This window comes from Podarcis pityusensis (assembly GCF_964106645.2).
Source record: "Podarcis pityusensis genome assembly, chromosome: 5".
Lineage (NCBI taxonomy): Eukaryota > Metazoa > Chordata > Lepidosauria > Squamata > Lacertidae > Podarcis > Podarcis pityusensis.
Genome location: NC_138032.1, coordinates 29,636,002 through 29,655,099, shown reverse-complemented (window position 1 = coordinate 29,655,099; position 19,098 = coordinate 29,636,002). Strand labels below are relative to the sequence as shown.

Below are 19,098 nucleotides of genomic sequence, written 5' to 3'. Positions count from 1 at the left end.
GAGCCATCATGCCTGAATACCAGTTGCTGGGGAATACAAACAGGAGACAACTATTTCGCTCATATCCTGCCTGTGTGCTTCCCAAACACATCTGCCCACTCACTGTGGGAACAGAAGGCTAGACTAGATGAGTCTCTGGTCAGATCTGGCATGGCTCTTCTTATGGTATTAGGCACGCAGTGCTGTACATGGGGCATTGCTGCTCTTGCGATTACATTCCCAAACAGTTCTGAGCTCCCCATGCCTTATCCCCTCTCTGGTAAGCACCAGCAATATGCTGCTACATAAGCCGCTACTGGTCTCAGGACACAGGGATGCTCTTATGGTGTTCTACCACCTATACACTCACATAATGAATGGGAAGGACAGTAAACAGCAACACGCAAGGTCATACGGTTCCTGGGAGTCAAATAAGGAAAGCAAACATTATGTACCCTGGAGTTTTTTTGAATGCTCCAGAACAACCTTATAAATAGCCACTTGCCTGATCACCAGTGGTAAATAAAAGTTACATCAGTGGGACCAGGCAGGATGATTTTTGTTGTCATTTGCGAGAGAGTAAGATAATTTCCTTTTTTTAAGCAGCCCATGCTGTGAATGGTGAACGTAGGTGGACAGGTATTAAACATTTGCCATGGGCCTGTAACTTTTGGGGTAAACCTTTTTTTTTGGGGGGGGGGTGATCAGTGTCATTTGCAAAGCTGCTTTGGAGCTATTCAGCAACATGCCATAAATTATTGTGAATATGTGTGCATTTCTAAAACTGAATAGGAGTATAGCATCTAGATCAAGGGAAGTAATAGTGCCACTGTATTCTGCTCTGGTCAGACCTCACCTGGAGTACTGTGTCCAGTTCTGGGCACCACAGTCCAAGAAGGACACTGACAAACTGGAACGTGTCCAGAGGAGGGCAACCAAAATGGTCAAAGGCCTGGAAATGATGCCTTATGAGGAACGGCTAAGGGAGCTGGGCATGTTTAGCCTGGAGAAGAGGAGGTTATGGGGTGATATGATAGCCATGTTCAAATATATAAAAGGATGTCACATAGAGGAGGGAGAAAGGTTGTTTTCTGCTGCTCCAGAGAAGCGGACACGGAGCAATGGATCCAAACTACAAGAAAGAAGATTCCACCTAAACATTAGGAAGAACTTCCTGACAGTAAGAGCTGTTCGACAGTGGAATTTGCTGCCAAGGAGTGTGGTGGAGTCTCCTTCTTTGGAGGTCTTTAAGCAGAGGCTTGACAACCATATGTCAGGAGTGCTCTGATGGTGTTTCCTGCTTGGCAGGGGGTTGGACTCGATGGCCCTTGTGGTCTCTTCCAACTCTATGATTCTATGATTCTATGATACAATGGGAGTTATTCAAAAGGCAAAGTCAAAACGTAGCATTACTTAGTGGTAATCTCATCTTTATCACTACTACCAAATGCATCATTATCATTAACACTGCCATTGTCATTTGTCATCTTACCTTACAGGAGATGATAAAGTTTGAGGTAGGTGGTTGGGAGAGATCCCTGTTCCTTTTTTGGCACTGCTGGAAAAATCTATTCAGATATGGATCCTAAAAGCAGCAAAATACATTATTTACTTATTTGTACCTACATCATGTACACATTGTATCCTGTTCTTCCTCCAATAGGAGCAGAGGGAAATGCAACCATATATGAACAAGAAACAAAACAGCAGTACATATCCATCATTAAAAACGTATCAAATTCCATCGAACTACAGTATTTCAGCAGCAGCAAAATACAACACCAATACTACCGACACTCAGTCTATTTCAAAGTGATACACAAAATGACAGTGAAGTGTCAGAAATACTGACTTGCATTCTTATAAGCAGAAGTGTAATGGCAAGCAATGAAACAATGAAAAATTAGCCTGATACAGTTCATTTCTGCACCACTCCTTTATATATGTTTTTCATGTTTTATTCAGCGTTGATCAGATCTGTTGCAGTGTCAGCAGTGTCACTGACTTCCTAGAAAAGAAGATTGTATTTTCACTAATACCTGCACCCTCCCCCTTTCTGCAAAAGATTAATTAGTCTGTTTTCTTTAGCTATTTACTGTGCAAAATCTTACCCCATGGATCTGTGCTGCTGGACAAATGTGAAAGAGGTCCCCCACCTGCTGCTGTTGTCCACCAGAGGCCCCCACTGTCATCATGGAAAGCTTGATGGATCGAACACGACTGCCGGTGGCAGCCAGCACAGAGCCCCAGAATAGAATAAAGCAGAGTACAGCCAGCCATAAATCTCCACATCCTAAGCCCATCCATTCCCCTGAAAGGGGCTTGATCTGGGCTTCTCTCTCACACACAAATGAAGGCAGCCTTTCCCCCTATCTGCCCTGACCCAGCATGAGCTACCAGGGCTTCAGATGTGGTGGCTGATCTGTTGCTCTGCTGCTGCCAACCATAGCTCAGGACTGTTGTGAAATTTTTGTTTTGACAATCTTTGTATACAGGGGTACCTTGGTTTATGAACTTTATCCATTCCAGAAGTCCCGTCTTAAACCAAAGCGTTCTTAAACCAAGGTGTGCTTTCCCATAGCAGCGGGGGACTCAATTTACAAATGGAACACACTCAACAGGAAGCGGAACATGTTCGGCTTCCAAGGCAAAGTTCACAAACCAAAACACCTACTTCAGGGTTTGTAGTGTTCTTAATCCAAGTTGTTCATAAACTAAGCTGTTTTTAAACCAAGGTACCACTGTAATTCCTTGAGGAAGTATGGAATATCCATATTAAACAATTTATTACAATTTATTAAACTATTATTTAGTTTAAATAGTCTATCTTTCTCCTTTGGTGTTCATTCGTAGCTGAGTAAGATTGCCTTCCATGAAAACGGTCTTAACAGTAAGTCCGTAAGTGACTGTGGAGGCCAATTCTGGATCCACATGTCCTTCCACAGTGGGGACATAGGTTTCTGCATGGGAGTTGATCAGGGTGAGGGTTTGCCAAACATGACTTCCTCTTAGCTCAATTCTCCTTTTCGCCCTGAGTTCGTGCTTCTACAAAGTCCATGACACCTTTGGCAAAGGCTGTTCTCCAGTTGGAGCGCTTGCAGGCCAGTGTTTCCCAGTTATCAGTGCTTATACTACATTTTTTTAGATTTTAGATTTTTTAGATTTGCCTGTCTATACATTCATATTCAATACTGCATCTGTAAAATGAAAACCATGGTGACCCTACTGAAACATTAAGCAGAAATTCTACATAGAGCCTTTGTATTCAGCCTTTTACACACACTGCCTTTCACCAAGATAAATTTTTGTAACGGTGCTCACCTGAGTATAAACTGTCGATACAACCAACGAAGACACTTTGAAGAGTGGCTTCCCTCCATCTACCCACTTCACGTCACTTCCACTGTGCTGCAAACAATACAAACAGCACATATTTTTATTCAATTCCTTAATTTGTAACACTAGATTGTAACACTTGCTAAATCATGGTGCAGGATCGTTCCAAGGGGGAAAATGGGAAAACGGAGGATGCCATTAAACAGCCGAACATTCAGCCTTTCAGAACCTCATCCTTCTTTTGGATCCCTTCAGAGGTACCATTTTCAGAATGGAGACACTGTGGTGTGTTCCGCAGCTGTTGTGGTAAGTGTATGAATACCGGAAACACATGGGCAGGACTAATCATATTTGTCTAAATTTATAAAAATCACCATGTCTAAATTTATAAAAAGAAATACTGAGTCAAATTCCTCCTGTCACTGGAAATGTAAAATTCTGTGCACATGTCCAATTTCGGCAAATGTACCTCCCCCCCCTTTGACAGTTTTACCAAAAGCAAGAGTAGCCAACTGGCCTCATCTGCACTATGCATTTAAAACAGTATCATGCCATTTTAAAAAGGCATGGCTTTCTCCAAAGAATCCTGGGAACTGTAGTTTGTTAAGGGTACTGAGAGTAGTTAGGAGACTCTTATTCCCTTCACTGAGCTACAGTTTCTGAGTGGTTTAACAGTCAATTCCTCTTCCGTCTGTGATGGTAAAAGGTGTCTCGTAATAACTCTTTCTGGGGGAAGTCATAACTGTTTAAAGTGATATGATGCTGATTTAAATGCAAAGTGCAGATGAGGTCTAAACGTTGTTGGACATGTCCACTACCCCTAATCCAAAGTCATGTCGCCGCATATTTTATAGACTACCCAGAACCAGAGTAATGCTGCACCTATTTGTAGATGTCCAGAACAGAAGTAGCTGTTCAGTATGTGATTCCAGACATGATTATAACCAACAACCAGAAGAAAAACACCCATGTGTCTTAATACGAAGGACATATTTACACTGAACTTCACTGTGTCAGCTCTACAGCAGGTGCAGCATAGAAGAAAATTCTCTCAAGTAATCCACACTGCATGCAAAATGTGCCAGGTGAAGCAATGCATGCATACACAATTATCTACCAGAGCCGGCCACCACAGAAAAAGGATGTGGTTGTATGAGGTGATTCTCTTTCTCTTTCTCTTTCTCTCTCTCTCTCTCTCTCTCTCTCTCTCTCTCTCTCTCTCTCACTGTACACATGAGGCAATGTGTGTCTGTGAGCTTGAGGTTTACTTCTGTAACCTATCACATGTAGAAAGTGAACCCCTCTTTCGCCTTCATTTCAGTAAGGCAGTGTCAGACGCCAAGGACAATAAAATTGCACAAATACTATAAAGATTTCAAATTGTAAGATTCACAGACACTTTTCTTTTTGCAGGAGAGACACAAAACTCAAATGCTACACAATACCTTTCCAGCTGCAGGATCCTGAAGGCTCAGATAACCGGGAGGCAGGCTGGTTGCCACTGGTATGCTGTGTTCTTGAGACACTAGCTGGTCATCTTTCAATAAAGGTAGCCAAGCATATCCCACTGCACCCAAAAGGAGGTCTAATTAGCATTAGAACATTTTGCTTTATCGAAATAAAGAGAAGCAATGATGGTCACACACACAAAAACTAATCTTGTCATAAATGCTTGACCTAAAATGGATACAGGAACAACACAAATCATGGCTTTGATCAAAGTATAGCTACCTGATGTTTCCAGGGCCTCTTTCTTTTTGGCATTAGCTTTCGCATTTATGTCGCAGGTGACGTGATAAAATGAAAAGAGAATGTGGTGCTTCTTATGGAGTTGAGTAGGCAGCTCAAGCTTCACCTGGAATGTAAAATGTTGCAACCATCTTTAGTTGAGACGGACTCAAACAAGAGCAAGAGAGGGATCCTGGATGGCTTGAGCCTGATTTTAACTTATCATCATTTCAATACAGTCAACTGCCCCTCTTGTCCCTACACTGTGGAACTTGTGCATGAAATGGGGATGAGAGTACAAAACTCTATCCAGTTACACAAGTCTATTACTTTTTAAAAGATGACTTTTGAAAAACAGCACTGTTCAGGCAAGCCTTTGGAACGTGTTTTTTCAACTAACCTGTCTTTATTGATGTTACAATTGATGCTATTGTAGTATTATGTTTTTATGTTGTACACCATATACAGTGCATTTTATAAATATTAAATAAACAAACAACAAACAAAATAATTGACCATGTATCTTATAATTTTCAAAAACTGTGTGTGTGTATAGAACCACCTCACAGCCCCAGCCCTTTCCTTAAAAACAGCCAGTTCCTCAAGGCCTGTCTTCTCTTGCCAATGGAAGGACGACAAGGAGGGAGCCAGTCTAACTTCTCTAGGGAGGAAGTTCTAAAATTTGGGAGCAGCTACCAAGAAGGCCCTCTCCCGTGTCCTCACCAAGCATGCCTGTGAGGGTGGCGGGACCGAGAGCTTTAACTGTTAAATGTATCCTAAATAGTAGTAATACGTATGAAGTCACAATAAAATAAGCTTACCTCATCGTAAAAATCAGGGTTCTGTGAATGATGTAGAACAGCTGTATATGCTGCTGATGCAAAGAGTGGTCCACCAGGCTTTCCGTAGATACACTGTTCAAATAGATTGTGCTTTAATTCGTTTGTAACATTTTGTGGATTGTATTCCCAACAACTGCTTTAAGTGCCCAAAGCTCTGGAGGCTTTATCAACCTGGATTCTCATAACTTATACGAACTCTTGTCATAATGGGGCTGGAAGAATTGATGTGGATCGTACTTTATATGAGACGACAGTGTACACTGGACTGTTTCTCTCTCTCTCTCTCTCTCTCTCTCTCTCTCTCTCTCTCTCTCACACACACACACACACACATGAAATAGTCCAGTGTACAATGTCCTCTCATCTACCTACCTACCTTCAGGGGGCAAGACCTGAACCAATGGTTTCAAATGATAGGAAATGAGATTCTGACTAAACATTAGGAATAATTTTCTGATGGTAAGAGCTGTTTGACAGTGTAGGATGGTGGACTCTATTTTTAAACAGAAGTTGGATAGTCCTCTGTCAGAGAGATTCCTTCATCGGAGGAGGTTGGACTAGATGACCCTTTGGGTCCCTTCCAGCTCTACAATTCTATGACTCTAAGTACTGCAGAATAAGCATTTCCAGAAGTCCTACTAATACTTGTTGTTTTAAAGGATTGTTATGGAAATACAAACAATGCATGGAACAGCCTCAGTGGTGCGGCTGCCAAAGAAATTGCTTTTGACCTATTGCTTTGTGAATGAGATCCATCTCTGCTCACCTTCATGGGTTTGGCTCCTTCTTCATCGGAACTTTTAAATTCAATGCAGACTGTTATATTCCGTGCCTGTAAGAGAAAGGTGCAAATGGAAATTATTAGCTCATAAATTACATGCAAATTAAAGACGTGTGAAATACAAGGCTTTGTTCCAAATCTGGCACTATGCTGCCAAGTTGAGAGCAAACCGGAGCAGTGTTATGAAGCCAGAAAGAAGACTGCAAAATAATTAACCTCTTATCAACTGGAGTATATGAACACAGAAAGCCTTCACTTTTAAACCTTGCTTTGGTTATAATTCACATTCTGTATATAGTAATATTCAAAACGATCATTAATTTATGTTTATTTTTTCAGGTTTAACACTGCAGTTCTGTATTTGGACATACTGCGTTCTTAAATGTGATTTTTTTTTAAACAGGGTATGTCTATGTGGCTGAGCCCTTTAAGGCAGGTCTCATTTATTTCAGTGAAGCACATCTTAATGAAAGTGTGTTTAGAATCAATCCTGGTTCCATTACATTGCAGCTGCTTCTCTAGTATCATTAGCTACTATAGTTTGTCAGTTCATTAACCCTGACTGAGATTTTGGAAAACAAAATGCAATTTTTAAATTGAGCAAAAGAAACAAACAGAAACGAGAGCCTATTCCACAGGAAATTCTGCTATACAGGTCCAAATGCTATTAATAAAACCAACAGGTCTTATTTTTACATAAATGTGTGTACAACTGGGGGTTCCAAAGGTGAGTAGGGTTCAGACGTATTCTATATTCGTTGCAAACTAAGGGCCAAATTATCTCTTGGTGAATGCTTATTAGGAGCACAGTGAGCTTTCAAGGAGCAACGAAGCTAGCATTCAATTGCTTAATCGCACTCAGATCCCTTGTGAGAACAGCTGAGGCCAAGCAGCTGAATAATTGAAAGCATCACTTAATTGCTAGGGATCTAACCTATGCACTGAAAGCTGCTTGTGAATCCTTCAGTTTAAGGGAATCGAGATTTTAGTCACAAACTAGTTGATAGGTAAGTCCCGCTGAACTAAGAGGGACTTACATTTGAGTAAACACACTGAGGGTTGCTGTGCTAAGGCTCTTGCTTTGGCATACCTTGTTGAAGCATTTTTGGCTATCGTATTTCAGATGTTTGGGATAAATGTAGATTTGGTTTTTATATACTCCGTAAGTCTGGGAGTACTTTGTCGATTCTTGGACAAATTCTTCCACCTCTACTGTGGGCTGATGCTCCTTGATATCATTGAATGGCTTGATTGGAATAAAAGATGATGTTACACAATCTTGAGAAAGAAAAAGAAAGAAAGAAAACCCTTTAGTCACAAAACTGTAGCCTTTTACTATTATGGGCTATAATCTAGAAAGCCCAGCAAACACAGCAGGGCTTCTTATACCTCTTCACTACAATCCCCACAACAACCACACTATCACAGTTCTTGATGAATCAATCAATCAGACGTTGGTTTCCTGGGTCAAAACTCATACTTGGCTGAGCAATATCTTGGTGGGGTTGGGGAGTGCTGAATCTTGGAAGATGTGAAATATTCAAACCCTTTTGGGCACCCAGCAGCAGTGAGGGATGAGTGGTGCTTCCCTCTTGTCTGTTTCCCTTTCTGGGTGATTTTTTGGGGGAGTTGGGGGTTCCCTGGGCTGGGAAACCCTCCAGAACTGGCATTTTATAGCCTCCTGTTTTGGATAAATATTTGGGTAATTGGAAAGCTTTGGACTGAAGATGTATTCAGCCCAATATAATACTATGTAAAGATACACACTATGTAAAGATGCACACATGGGCATCCACGGGGGGGGGGGGGCTGGGGCAGGGGGCTTGTTTCTTCCCAGCTGGATGAACCATAATCCACAAATTCCTGGCTTACCTTTTAAAAAGAGCATAATTCTAGCATGTGTAGAATTTTATTATTTGTATGCTGCCCATTTGACTGGATTGCCCAGAACATGCGATACAAAAGTAAAATGTACAGGTACTATTCATCTTTGTGAGAAATCAGCCTGCTTTCCCTGTTCAGTGTTTTACTTTTGACCTTCCCCCACCTGGAAAAATTCCTGCAGATGCCTATGGATGCAGAATTTGTTGAAGTGCAATTGATAAAGGAGGAAATCCTATGAAACTGGCAGAGGAGGAAACACGAGTGATACATATTTCCTTTGTGCATGTTCTTAGGGCTCATGTGAAGATGGGGGATATTATCTCTGTCCCCGTGTCAGGAAAAAAAGGCATCTCTTTCCATCACACAAGGTCTGAAAATGTATGGGAAGGAAGACTAAGACTGTCATGCTTCTACTTTTGCTGCTTGTATGGAATGTTTGAAATTGCAAATGGTTTTATCCATGAAATTCTGTGGAGCACAGATGTGGTGATGAGCAATGTAGCCTAGTGTCAGATGTGTTAATGGTACAAAATCTGTCTACCTACCAAACTCCTTCACAAAACTCCACTCCTATGCAAAGCAACCACAGAATCAATAAAAACAACCCATTTCCCCCCAAAAAAGTGATATTCACCCCCCACTTAATCCCAGTGACTCATCACAATGGTTAGCAATTTCTTAGAAATTATAAATTAGAATCATACTTTGGTGCTCCAAAGGTACAGAATCAACTGTGATTTCTAAGCTGCCAGGTATGATCTGAATTTTGTTGATCTTCTCTGCCCTGCAAACATCAGAGGAATATTTTTTAAAGGTGATGCGGACAGAATAAGCAAGAGCAGTTGTAAATGAACACAGACATAGATCACATCCACACCGTATGTTTGAAGCACTCTTATACCATTTTAATAGTCATTGTTTTCCCCAAAGAAACCAAGGAATTGTAGTTTGTTAATGATGTTGAGAGCTGATAGGACACCTCTCACAGACCTAAAGTTCTCAGGACAAATTAATGGTGGGACCATCATATAAAGCAGTGGTTAGGGAACTGTGGCCCTCCAGATGTTACTGAACTACAACTCTCATTATCCTTCTCCATTGGCCATACGACTGGGGCTGATGACAGAAATAGTCCAGCAACATTTGGAGGAAACCCCCCCCAAGTATAAAGGAAAATGGAATTAGTGATTTAAGGCACAAAGAAAAGGATAAAGCAAAACATTAAATCTTAGTGAACTGCTGAACTACAGCAAAATCCATTTTTCTTCTCAAATAGAAGTGAGGTAACCGTCAGGAAAAGAACTCTTTTATTTAGTCTTATTCCTGTTATTTTTCAGCAACAATTATTGTAATAATGGTAGGAAATAACTCTGAGCAATATTCACTGTATTGTCATTCAGCTACGCCTAGCTGAAAAAATGGTGTCAGCTTCTGCATTGTAACAATGAAGGGATGAGGAACGAAGTGAAAGCTCTGTCTAGGTGACCATTATTCCATTGCTGAAAGCTCTTCAATGGCAAATTTGAAAAGCATTATCAAGGCTAGAATTGCTAAGCCATATAGAACAAAGCCTTGCTGATGACGAATTGCCGTAGCTTCTGAAAAAGCAAACTAGGCTGGATTCAGCCACTGAAGATTAACTTTGTACTGCAACCTGAAGTACAGAGTAACCCTAGGACTCTCTCTGCCCTTGGCTTAAGAGAAAACCCAAAGCAGCTTTCAGTTTTCACATATTTATTGGCTTGGAAAAAACAACTTATCAAGGCATCTTTTATCAAAAAACATTTATGCAAAATATCACTTCTCCCCTGCACAATAAAGGTAAAGGGACCCCTGACCATTAGGTCCAGTCGTGGCCGACTCTGGGGTTGCGGCGCTCATCTTGCTTTATTGGCAGAGGGAGCTGGCGTACAGCTTCCAGGTCATGTGGCCAGCATGACTAAGCCGCTTCTGGCGAACCAGAGCAGCGCACGCAAACGCTGTTTACCTTCCCGCCGGAGCGGTACCGATTTATCTACTTGCACTTTGACGTGCTTTCGAACTGCTAGGTTGGCAGGAGCAGAGACTGAGCAACAGGAGCTCACCCCGTCGCGGGGATTTGAACCGCCGACCTTCTGATCGGCAAGTCCTAGGCTCTGAGTAACAACCTTGAGGGACTTTTGAGGGATTTTGACCACCCCTTGGAAATTTGTATTGTGAAATAAAAATAGTAACGAAGAAAGGATTGGTAAGAACTGGATTGATTGTCTGTTAAACACTCAGAAGAGAATAAGCTGTGGAGTTGGATGTAATGGAACTGAAGATCGGCAGGATGGAGTACAGGATGATTTATTAATTTAGGGAGGAGGATGGAGAGGAGATGTGGATTTTGTTGAGATTACATCAACCCACCCCTCTTGACAGCTTCAGAGACTTTCGGACAGAGAAGAAAAGATATGGATTATGTTTATTTATTAATGATTTATTAATGAGCTGGTTGTATGTAAAAATTCAGATTAAATATGGCGAAATGTGAAGGGTGGGTGACACTGGGAGATTGGCAGTGTTAGAGGGGGAATGTATGTGTATATGTGTGTGTGTGTGTGTGTGTGTGTGTGTGGATTTCATTTTCACCCTCTGCACACAGCACCAGTGAGGCTTGAGTTGTTTATTACTGGGACAGCAATGTTCAAGGCCATGTTAGAGAGGAATGTGTGTATGTTGTCTGGGAGGAAGCAAGATCTGTCTTTCTCAGGAAAAGTGTTACTCAAGAGGTATCAGAAGGAAATGTTTCAAAATTGATGAATGGCTATTATAGATAGATAAAAGAGGATTTACTATACTCAACTATTTTGAGGACAGGTTATAGCCATGTACAAAAGCCACAGCAGAAATTGGTAATGGAACAGGTGATGTTTAGGGAGAAGGGGGTGAATGGATTTTGAAACGATAGTTGAAAAAATTATTTTATTGGGAGCAGCAAAAGAGGGAGGAAAATAGAGGGGACATCAGGGTGGGTGGGAAGTCAGCTTTTAAATTTGTATTGAATTTGTATTAACTTAGTGACAATTTGTTAAAAATTATGGAAAATCAATAAAAATAATTGGCAAAAAAAGAAAAAACCCTCTGTACTTCCATTTAGTCAATATACCTGATAAAACACTCCTCTGTGAAATGCATCTATATATCTTTATTTCCTACACTTTCCCCTTGCTTCAACTGAAATTAATTCCATTCAGCACTACAATCAAGCGGCCATAAAGTTTGTTAATGCAGCAAACATCTCTCCAGTTTTCCCAAAGAGCTTTGCTGGAAACCCACTTTGGCATGCAACTGACTAATGTGAAAACCATTCCATGTAATGTGGTTGTTTTGGCGCTCATCTCTTCTGTGCAAACAAAACCATTGATGCAAAGGAGTTAATCAACACAGCCAAGCAATGATTCCTTACCTTCTGTATTCTGTGACGAGTTTCATTAAGTCATCCGTTGAAATTTTGCTACTTTCTTGCCTGAACAAAGGTGAGAACCGGGAATCTCTGTCAATATTTCCCTGATTATCTTTAAAGACTGGTCTGTAACAAAGGGGAAACAATATATTAAATGAAAACCAAGCTATTGTTAATTATCTCTAGGGATGCATGAGTTCCTTCCTTTGCCGCTGAGTTCTACTTTCAAGCTTTCTTTTTATTAATTCCATCTTTTTTTTAAAAAATCACCAAACCTAAAAGTAAACATAATTTATCTGGAGGTTTTCAGTAATATGTCAGTCAGATTGTGGCGTGGGCATTGAAATCAAAGTAGTTCAATAATATTCACACCACACACCAGATTTCTGGCAGCACTTAGGATGATATCAAGGAGGTACCTCCATTCTTGTCGTGGGTACAAGTCTATGCATATTTACCTGGGAATAAACTAGGGTGACCAGAGCACCTTAAATGGTGGGGTAGATGAGGGAATTGATGCCTTCCCATGCTACACTTAAAGGTGCAGGAGTCCTGTCCTCTTACACATTTTGGCTACCTTGGAACAAACCTCACAGAACAGAGTGAGACTGACTTCTGAAGAAGCAGCCACAGGGCTGCAACAACAACAACAACAACAACAACAACAACAACAACAACAACAACATATTTATACCCCGCCCATCTGGTTGGGTTTCCCCAGCCACTCTGGGTGGCTCCCAACAGAATACAGTAGTACCTCGGGTTAAGTACTTAATTCGTTCCGGGGGTCTGTTCTTAACCTGAAACTGTTCTTAACCTGAAGCACCACTTTAGCTAATGGGGTCTCCTACTGCTGCCGCTGCCGCCGGAACACGATTTCTGTTCTCATCCTGAAGCAAAGTTCTTAACCTGAGGTACTGTTTCTGGGTTAGCAGAGTCTGTAACCTGAAGCGTATGTAACCTGAAGCGTATGTAACCCGAGGTACCACTGTATTAAAAACACAATAAAACAGCAAAAACTTCCCTAAACAGGGCTGCCTTCAGATGTCTTCTAAATGTCAGATAGTTGTTTATTTCCTTGACATCTGATGGGAGGGCATTCCACAGGGCGGGCACCACTACCAAGAAGGCCCTCTGCCTGGTTCCCTGTAACCTCACTTCTCGCAGTGAGGGAACCACCAGAAGGCCCTCTGAGCTGGACCTCAGTGTCTGGGCTGAATGGGTAAGTATAAAATAGTGGCTCAGGGAGGGTGTAGACGGAAGCTGAAGCGGCCGTCAATGACTGAATCAATGCTGAGAGGGACACCTGCTGTTTGTTCCCTGGGAAGACTGAGCTCACATGAAAGTCTGCTCCCCATTTCACCTGAAGTTTTCTCACTTCAGCAGCCTTATCTGGGGGTACAGTGGAGTTGAGAGACTTTGGGTTCTTGCTGTTGTTAAGCAACTGTAGGCACATGCATACAAATAAACTGGCTTCTTTTGAACTCTATGTGCAACATATCTCCCTCCCTATTCCTTTCCTGACAGCTCTCTGTTGGTATGAGGGATCATTATCCTTGATCTTCCCACCACCCACGTTTTGTCTTATCTTCTTGATATTGCTTCTGTAGCTTACTTGAAGATGCAGTTGTCCTCAACTTGAAAAACAGCATGCTTTCTTTTTTTTAAGGAACAAGGTAAGCCAATGTGAAAATTATTCTCTAGACAGGAAACATGGGCTGAGGATAAGATGATAAGAGTGACTTTCCACTGAAGCTCCCAGGAAGGGTCTACTTTTCTGATTATGGATAAAGTTTATGATATAATTGTGACAGTCGGCTTTTATATATTTCTTCTATTTCTTCTTTTCTCTCTTGCCTTTTTCTCTCTTCCTTTTTATTTCTCCTTTATCCCCTCACCAAGACTAGTTTGGCTTTTATTGTATTTTATGTTTAAATTTTTTCAATGTTTAAATTTATGTTTAAATTTTTTCAAGAGTGAGTTTCCACCAAGAGAATCGATAAGTTTAGGTTCTGATGCTTCACCTCATAGTTTTAAGCCCTTCCTTCATAAGATATACAAATTCAGATCAGATTCTCCACCACTGGATATTGGGGAAGCAGTTGGTTAGGTAGCTATAGAATCAGACATAAAGGATACTTCAAATCTTGCAAGTCATTGAGATATTCTACAGATTGGATTCTAAAATGATCTGGTAACATTCGATGCTCCAGATGTTGTTCAACTCCCACTCCCATCAGCCCTAGCCATCATGCCCAGTAGCCGTGGGATGAAGAGAGCTGTCGTTCACTAACATCTGGAGGGCCACAGGTTCCCCCACCTTTTTTTGAAAATAATAGGATAATAGAATGGAAGGAAGGCTATATGGAAAATATTTTGTGGGAAATGAGGTCTCCAAGTACAAATCCTATTTGCAAACTCTGGCAGCTGTGGTAGAAATATGAGAAAGGGAGACTGACTTCTCACATTGTAATTCTAATGTGTGCTGCAATTATTGTCTCTTGGGAAAGTATAGAGGGCAACAACCCAAATTCCAGGACACAGAAACTTCTGTTGTGACAAAGGGCAGTTCTAGTGGCCAGCTTGAGATGTTGTCAGATTAGGAGTGACTCAAGAGTAAAGATTACATTATGGCTGCATGCGCCTGCTTTAAATTATAATAGCATAAAGTAAAATATAAAAATCCACATTAAATGGGAAATTAAAGAAATGGAAATTACATTCACAGTCCAAGATTTCTGCTTTTCATCATAGCTGAGCCACATTTTGCACAGCATGTTGTGTGTGTCTAGTGGAAATATCTATTTATAGCCTTTTGCAATTTACTAGGGCAAATTCCACTTTGTGAGCTGAAAACGTGGATAAATCTAAAGTTCTCCAGGAACTTTACTTTGGTTATGTGAATGGGACTATTGATCCACAATTACCAGCCGTGCTAAAGCTATCCTGTGCTTTAATTTAAATGCTGCTTTTGCAGTCTGTGAGCTACCTGTATATGGATTGGTACCTTGTCTGTCCGGTAACATATAAGAGCAGGAATTAAATGGGATGGGTGTGAGATGCAGTTACTTGCCAAGTCAATGCCACTCACTGGACCACTCTACTTCAAACTAGCATGCAATTTAAAATAATGAAATGAAATTCCACCCAGCCTTGAAAAGCACAGAAAGGTGAAACAGGAAGTGGGTGAGAGAATCATTTCCCCAACTTCCTTTTTCTGCTCTATGTAGTTTTTAAAGATCATATCAGCAGCTGAACAGAAAGTGGAGTGACCAAGAGGGTAGGAGGGAAAGGGGAACAGACCAGAATACTGAGGAAGGGAAAGCAGAATCGCCAGAACGGAGAAAGGGGTATGTCACAGGAGTCCGGAATAGAGAGCGAGAGCGAGAGAATGGTATTTAGAGGGTGAAGGAAGACACACATCCACATATACATATACTGGTCCAGTGAAATCGATCCTCCCTACCCAAAACCACCAATGAGTCACCCATTGAGCTTCACGGCTGAGTAGGGATTTGAACTCTGCTCTCTGCTCTCCTAGTCCAACCCTCTAACCACTACCCTACACTGGCTCTCTTCATTTGCTTGCCCTGGAGAACTATACCAATTCATAGTCCTCTATATAGGGGTAGTGCTGTTGTTGTGCCTTGCTAGTTCCTTTTGCAGCCTCTGTTGGTCTGATCAATCATTGAAAATGACATTTACAAAGGCAGCTACGTACCGTACAGACCAGGCAAAGGGCATCCGGTATTTCCCCAACTTGCTGCAGAATTGCTTGTTGGATTTTAACACTCTCTGGGCCCACTAGGGAAAAGAAACCACAAATTAATAATTCCTATAAAGAAACTATCTGAAATCCCATAAACGTACTGTAAATGTTACCCTGCTGGATGATCACTTGAAGTTTTAATTATTCACAAGGAAAGAGTGACACGAAAGCTGCACATTTCAAGCACTTGTTGATTCCTCCAACCAATGGTCTGCCATAAAATTGGAGGAAGCTCATTTGTCCATCGGGCCCGACCCACTTGCCAGTGCAGGACAATACAGAGCAAGAGCATCTTCAAGAAGTGGCTGTCTATCCCCCTGCTTGAAGGCCTCCAGAGAAGGGCAGCCTGCCACCGCTCTAAGTAACTGGTACCATTATGTTGGTTTCATCAATGGACCTAGCTGAGTTATGGGAGGGGAGGGATTTGTAACCATCAGTACCATAGCCCAGCAGGTTCAATTACTTAGCTATCAGATACTCAGACAATGAGGAACAAGCAGAAGCAGATTGTTCATACAACTGAAAATCCACCGTGGTCCTATGGATTGCTAAAGCAAGTTCTGAGGAGGCTTCTCAGTACAATGTTCAACTTGACCCCTGGGTTGCGAAAGGCATTCCATCTTTCGATCACATTACCTTGTTAGAGTCTGGATTCCTTATATAAGGTTCTGCACTGGTGGCAATATTTCCCATGAGCACCTTTTCAATCTTTGCCACCAAAACTATTTCGGAATGAGGGTTACTTATGGAGAAAACAGCCTGTGGAGACAAGAGGCGAAATTCACTAAGACAGAAGAAGTCGCAATATGTGAGAGAAATGTTTAAATAACTAAAGGCTCCCATGAGCCAAGCCCAGCTCTTGGCTGCAAGGGCAGGGACTATTATACTACTGAGCCTAGCAAGTGACACTGAGAGCCTTTTCAGCTAAAGAACAGAAAAAAAGTTATAAATAAATAACTATAATTTTCTGCTTTAAGGAGTCAAAAGCAAATGCCTGTGGAACTAGTGAAGTTTTAGTTACCTGTCTTGGGTACTTCAGCCATTCTTCTGGAAACCCCTTGACCTGTGGTTCCTCGTCTTTGGTGCCAGCAGACTCAATAGTACCATTTTCCAATGAGGGTGAAGGACCTGACATCATCTGTCTAACCAGAGTATGGTTTAGATCCACGTGAAAATCAGCAGAGAGCTTCCTGCTGTCCCGTATATCAAAAAGAGCCACACTGACAAAGAAAGGCTCAATCTGGAGGCAAAGAGCAGGAACGAAAAGTGAAAAATCAGAATAATAGCAGGCTAAAGCTGCAAGGTTGACAGTGCAATCCTAGGCATTGTAACTCAGATCAAGTGGCATAAGGCATGGGACTGAGAAGCAGCAAGAAGTGACTTCAACTCTCACCATGAAGGAGAATTGGCCCCATTCATCTCTGAGGAAGGGCCATAGGTTAGTGACAGAACTTCTGCTTTGCATGTAGAAGGTCTCAGATTTAATCCCTGGCATTGCCAGGCAGCAGCAGAGCAAGCCAATTGGGCTCCTGAGGCGGCACATGTGCCTTGCACCCAGGGCCGGGGCCAGCCGCCCATGGGACGGGTCTAGACGGGGCGGGATGCTCCGCGGGGCCTCAAAAGAGTCTGCCTGCTTCCTTCCACTCAGTTGCCCTACAGCTGATGGGGAGGTGGCACGTGGACCATTTGGGGCAGGTTGGAGCTTGCGGGCGCCCAAGCCACCACGTCACTCCCAAGAGCGGGTCAGCATTTTGTCACCCCCCTCAGTGGTGACACCTGGAGTGCCCCGCTCCTACCGCACCCCCTTCCTCTGCCCCTGTCGCCAGGTAGGCCAGGGAATGCTCCCTGTGTGAAACCCTGGAAAGCCACTGCCAGTCTCATCATACTGAACTAGACGATTGGAAACAGTATTAGGAAGTTTCCTCTGTTGAATTCAGGCAACTTCTTTCCAGAGGAGTCTATATAGGTTTGAAGACCTACACTGCAATTATATACATGTTTATATGGATCATTGTACTCAATGTAGGGCTGCCATGCATCCGGAATTTCCTGGACATAGTCCGAATTCATCTGTCAAAATTGGCATCAGGGCGGAATTTTTGGAAAGTGGCTGAAAGGTCTGAAAAAACCTGGGCATATAGCAGCCCATATAGGAAGTGTTGATTTTTTGGCGATTACCTAACAAATAGGTAAAAAAAAACAACCTTCTTTTTTTTTGGGGGGGGGAGGGAGACTTTGCAAAAAAACCTCAACAACTTTTGTGTCTGGATTTTCACTTTGTGAAATATGGCAACCCTAACTCTATGGGACTTACTTTTGAGTAGGCATGGACAGAATTGCATTGTTAATCAGCTTAACAAGCAACATTTTTGCTAATTAATGCACCGGGGTAAGTTTTAATTGGGAAGGCCAAGTTGTATTTTGTTTGAGACTACATCGGGTCTGTAACTGATAAAAGTAACTAAAAAGAAAATGCTTATTATGATGTTTTCCTGTAAGTTTTTAAAGAGTTGGAGCCAGTAAATGAAATCTGGTTTACATTTGAACTAGGAATCCTTGTTTCAAGCTAACACTGGTCAGTTTTAACAAGGCAACTTCAAACAAATTTTTTTGAAGCTGGCATATTGAAGGAACCAGACTCTGAAACCTGAGTTCCTGGCTTGAATGTAATGCTAAGCTCAGATTTTTTTAAACTGGAAAGAAACCTGGCAGTCCTCCTGGTCACAGAGGATGGGGAGAGGAGTGTGCAAGCCCACATTTCATTCATGCTCAGTGAAGTTCATCCACATAGCACTAAACCATGGTTTAGTGTTATGTGCGACCCAAGCAAATGTGTGCATTTTCCTTTTAAATTACTTTGGCTGTTGTTTGTTCGATGATATGCTTTCAGCTAGGTTTATAAAATGTGTTTCTATCAATTTCTGCAATTTCTATCGACCTGTCCCAACCCATTGACTAAGACTCCATATGATAGTTGCTTGCTCTCCACTTTTTGGAAATCCTGCATTAGCAAATAAATAAAATAAAAGCAATTATGCACTCGCCCCATTCTCACTACAGCTATGATTTCACCAGCATTTTCATCCTGCCAAAAAAGCATTGATGGGCATGTGCAAAATAAACACTGCTGATGTCATCTGCTAATGAAAGAAATCAATGTCTTCTCCAAAAACCACAGAAATTGCATTGTCAGAACCTACTGACACAGGCCCTTCAACCTGCCCTCTGTAACATAGACACTGGCAAAAATCTGATGCTCCTGAACTGGTATTTTGTAATTTATTCCAAGGCAGCTTTTATTTAGTTTCTAATTTCAACAGATACATTATATTTTGGACTTCTGCAACAGTTA

General features: G+C 41.7%; 1 protein-coding gene across 13 annotated transcripts in view; it reads right to left on the bottom strand.

The window, feature by feature from the left end:
- DOCK10 (dedicator of cytokinesis 10) overlaps positions 1-19,098 on the bottom strand; it is a 189,021-nt gene that overhangs the window by 49,961 nt on the left and 119,962 nt on the right. For all 13 annotated transcript variants that reach the window (XM_081006834.1, XM_081006840.1, XM_081006841.1 and 10 more), the window contains 12 exons: positions 16,768-16,986; positions 16,383-16,505; positions 15,699-15,781; positions 11,981-12,103; positions 9,255-9,334; positions 7,757-7,944; positions 6,652-6,717; positions 5,865-5,957; positions 5,047-5,170; positions 4,761-4,882; positions 3,301-3,387; positions 1,472-1,564 (listed from right to left, as the gene is read on the bottom strand). In XM_081006834.1, the coding sequence (XP_080862960.1) occupies positions 1,472-1,564; positions 3,301-3,387; positions 4,761-4,882; positions 5,047-5,170; positions 5,865-5,957; positions 6,652-6,717; positions 7,757-7,944; positions 9,255-9,334; positions 11,981-12,103; positions 15,699-15,781; positions 16,383-16,505; positions 16,768-16,986 (1,401 nt within the window). The remainder of the gene's footprint in view (positions 1-1,471; positions 1,565-3,300; positions 3,388-4,760; positions 4,883-5,046; positions 5,171-5,864; positions 5,958-6,651; positions 6,718-7,756; positions 7,945-9,254; positions 9,335-11,980; positions 12,104-15,698; positions 15,782-16,382; positions 16,506-16,767; positions 16,987-19,098) is intronic.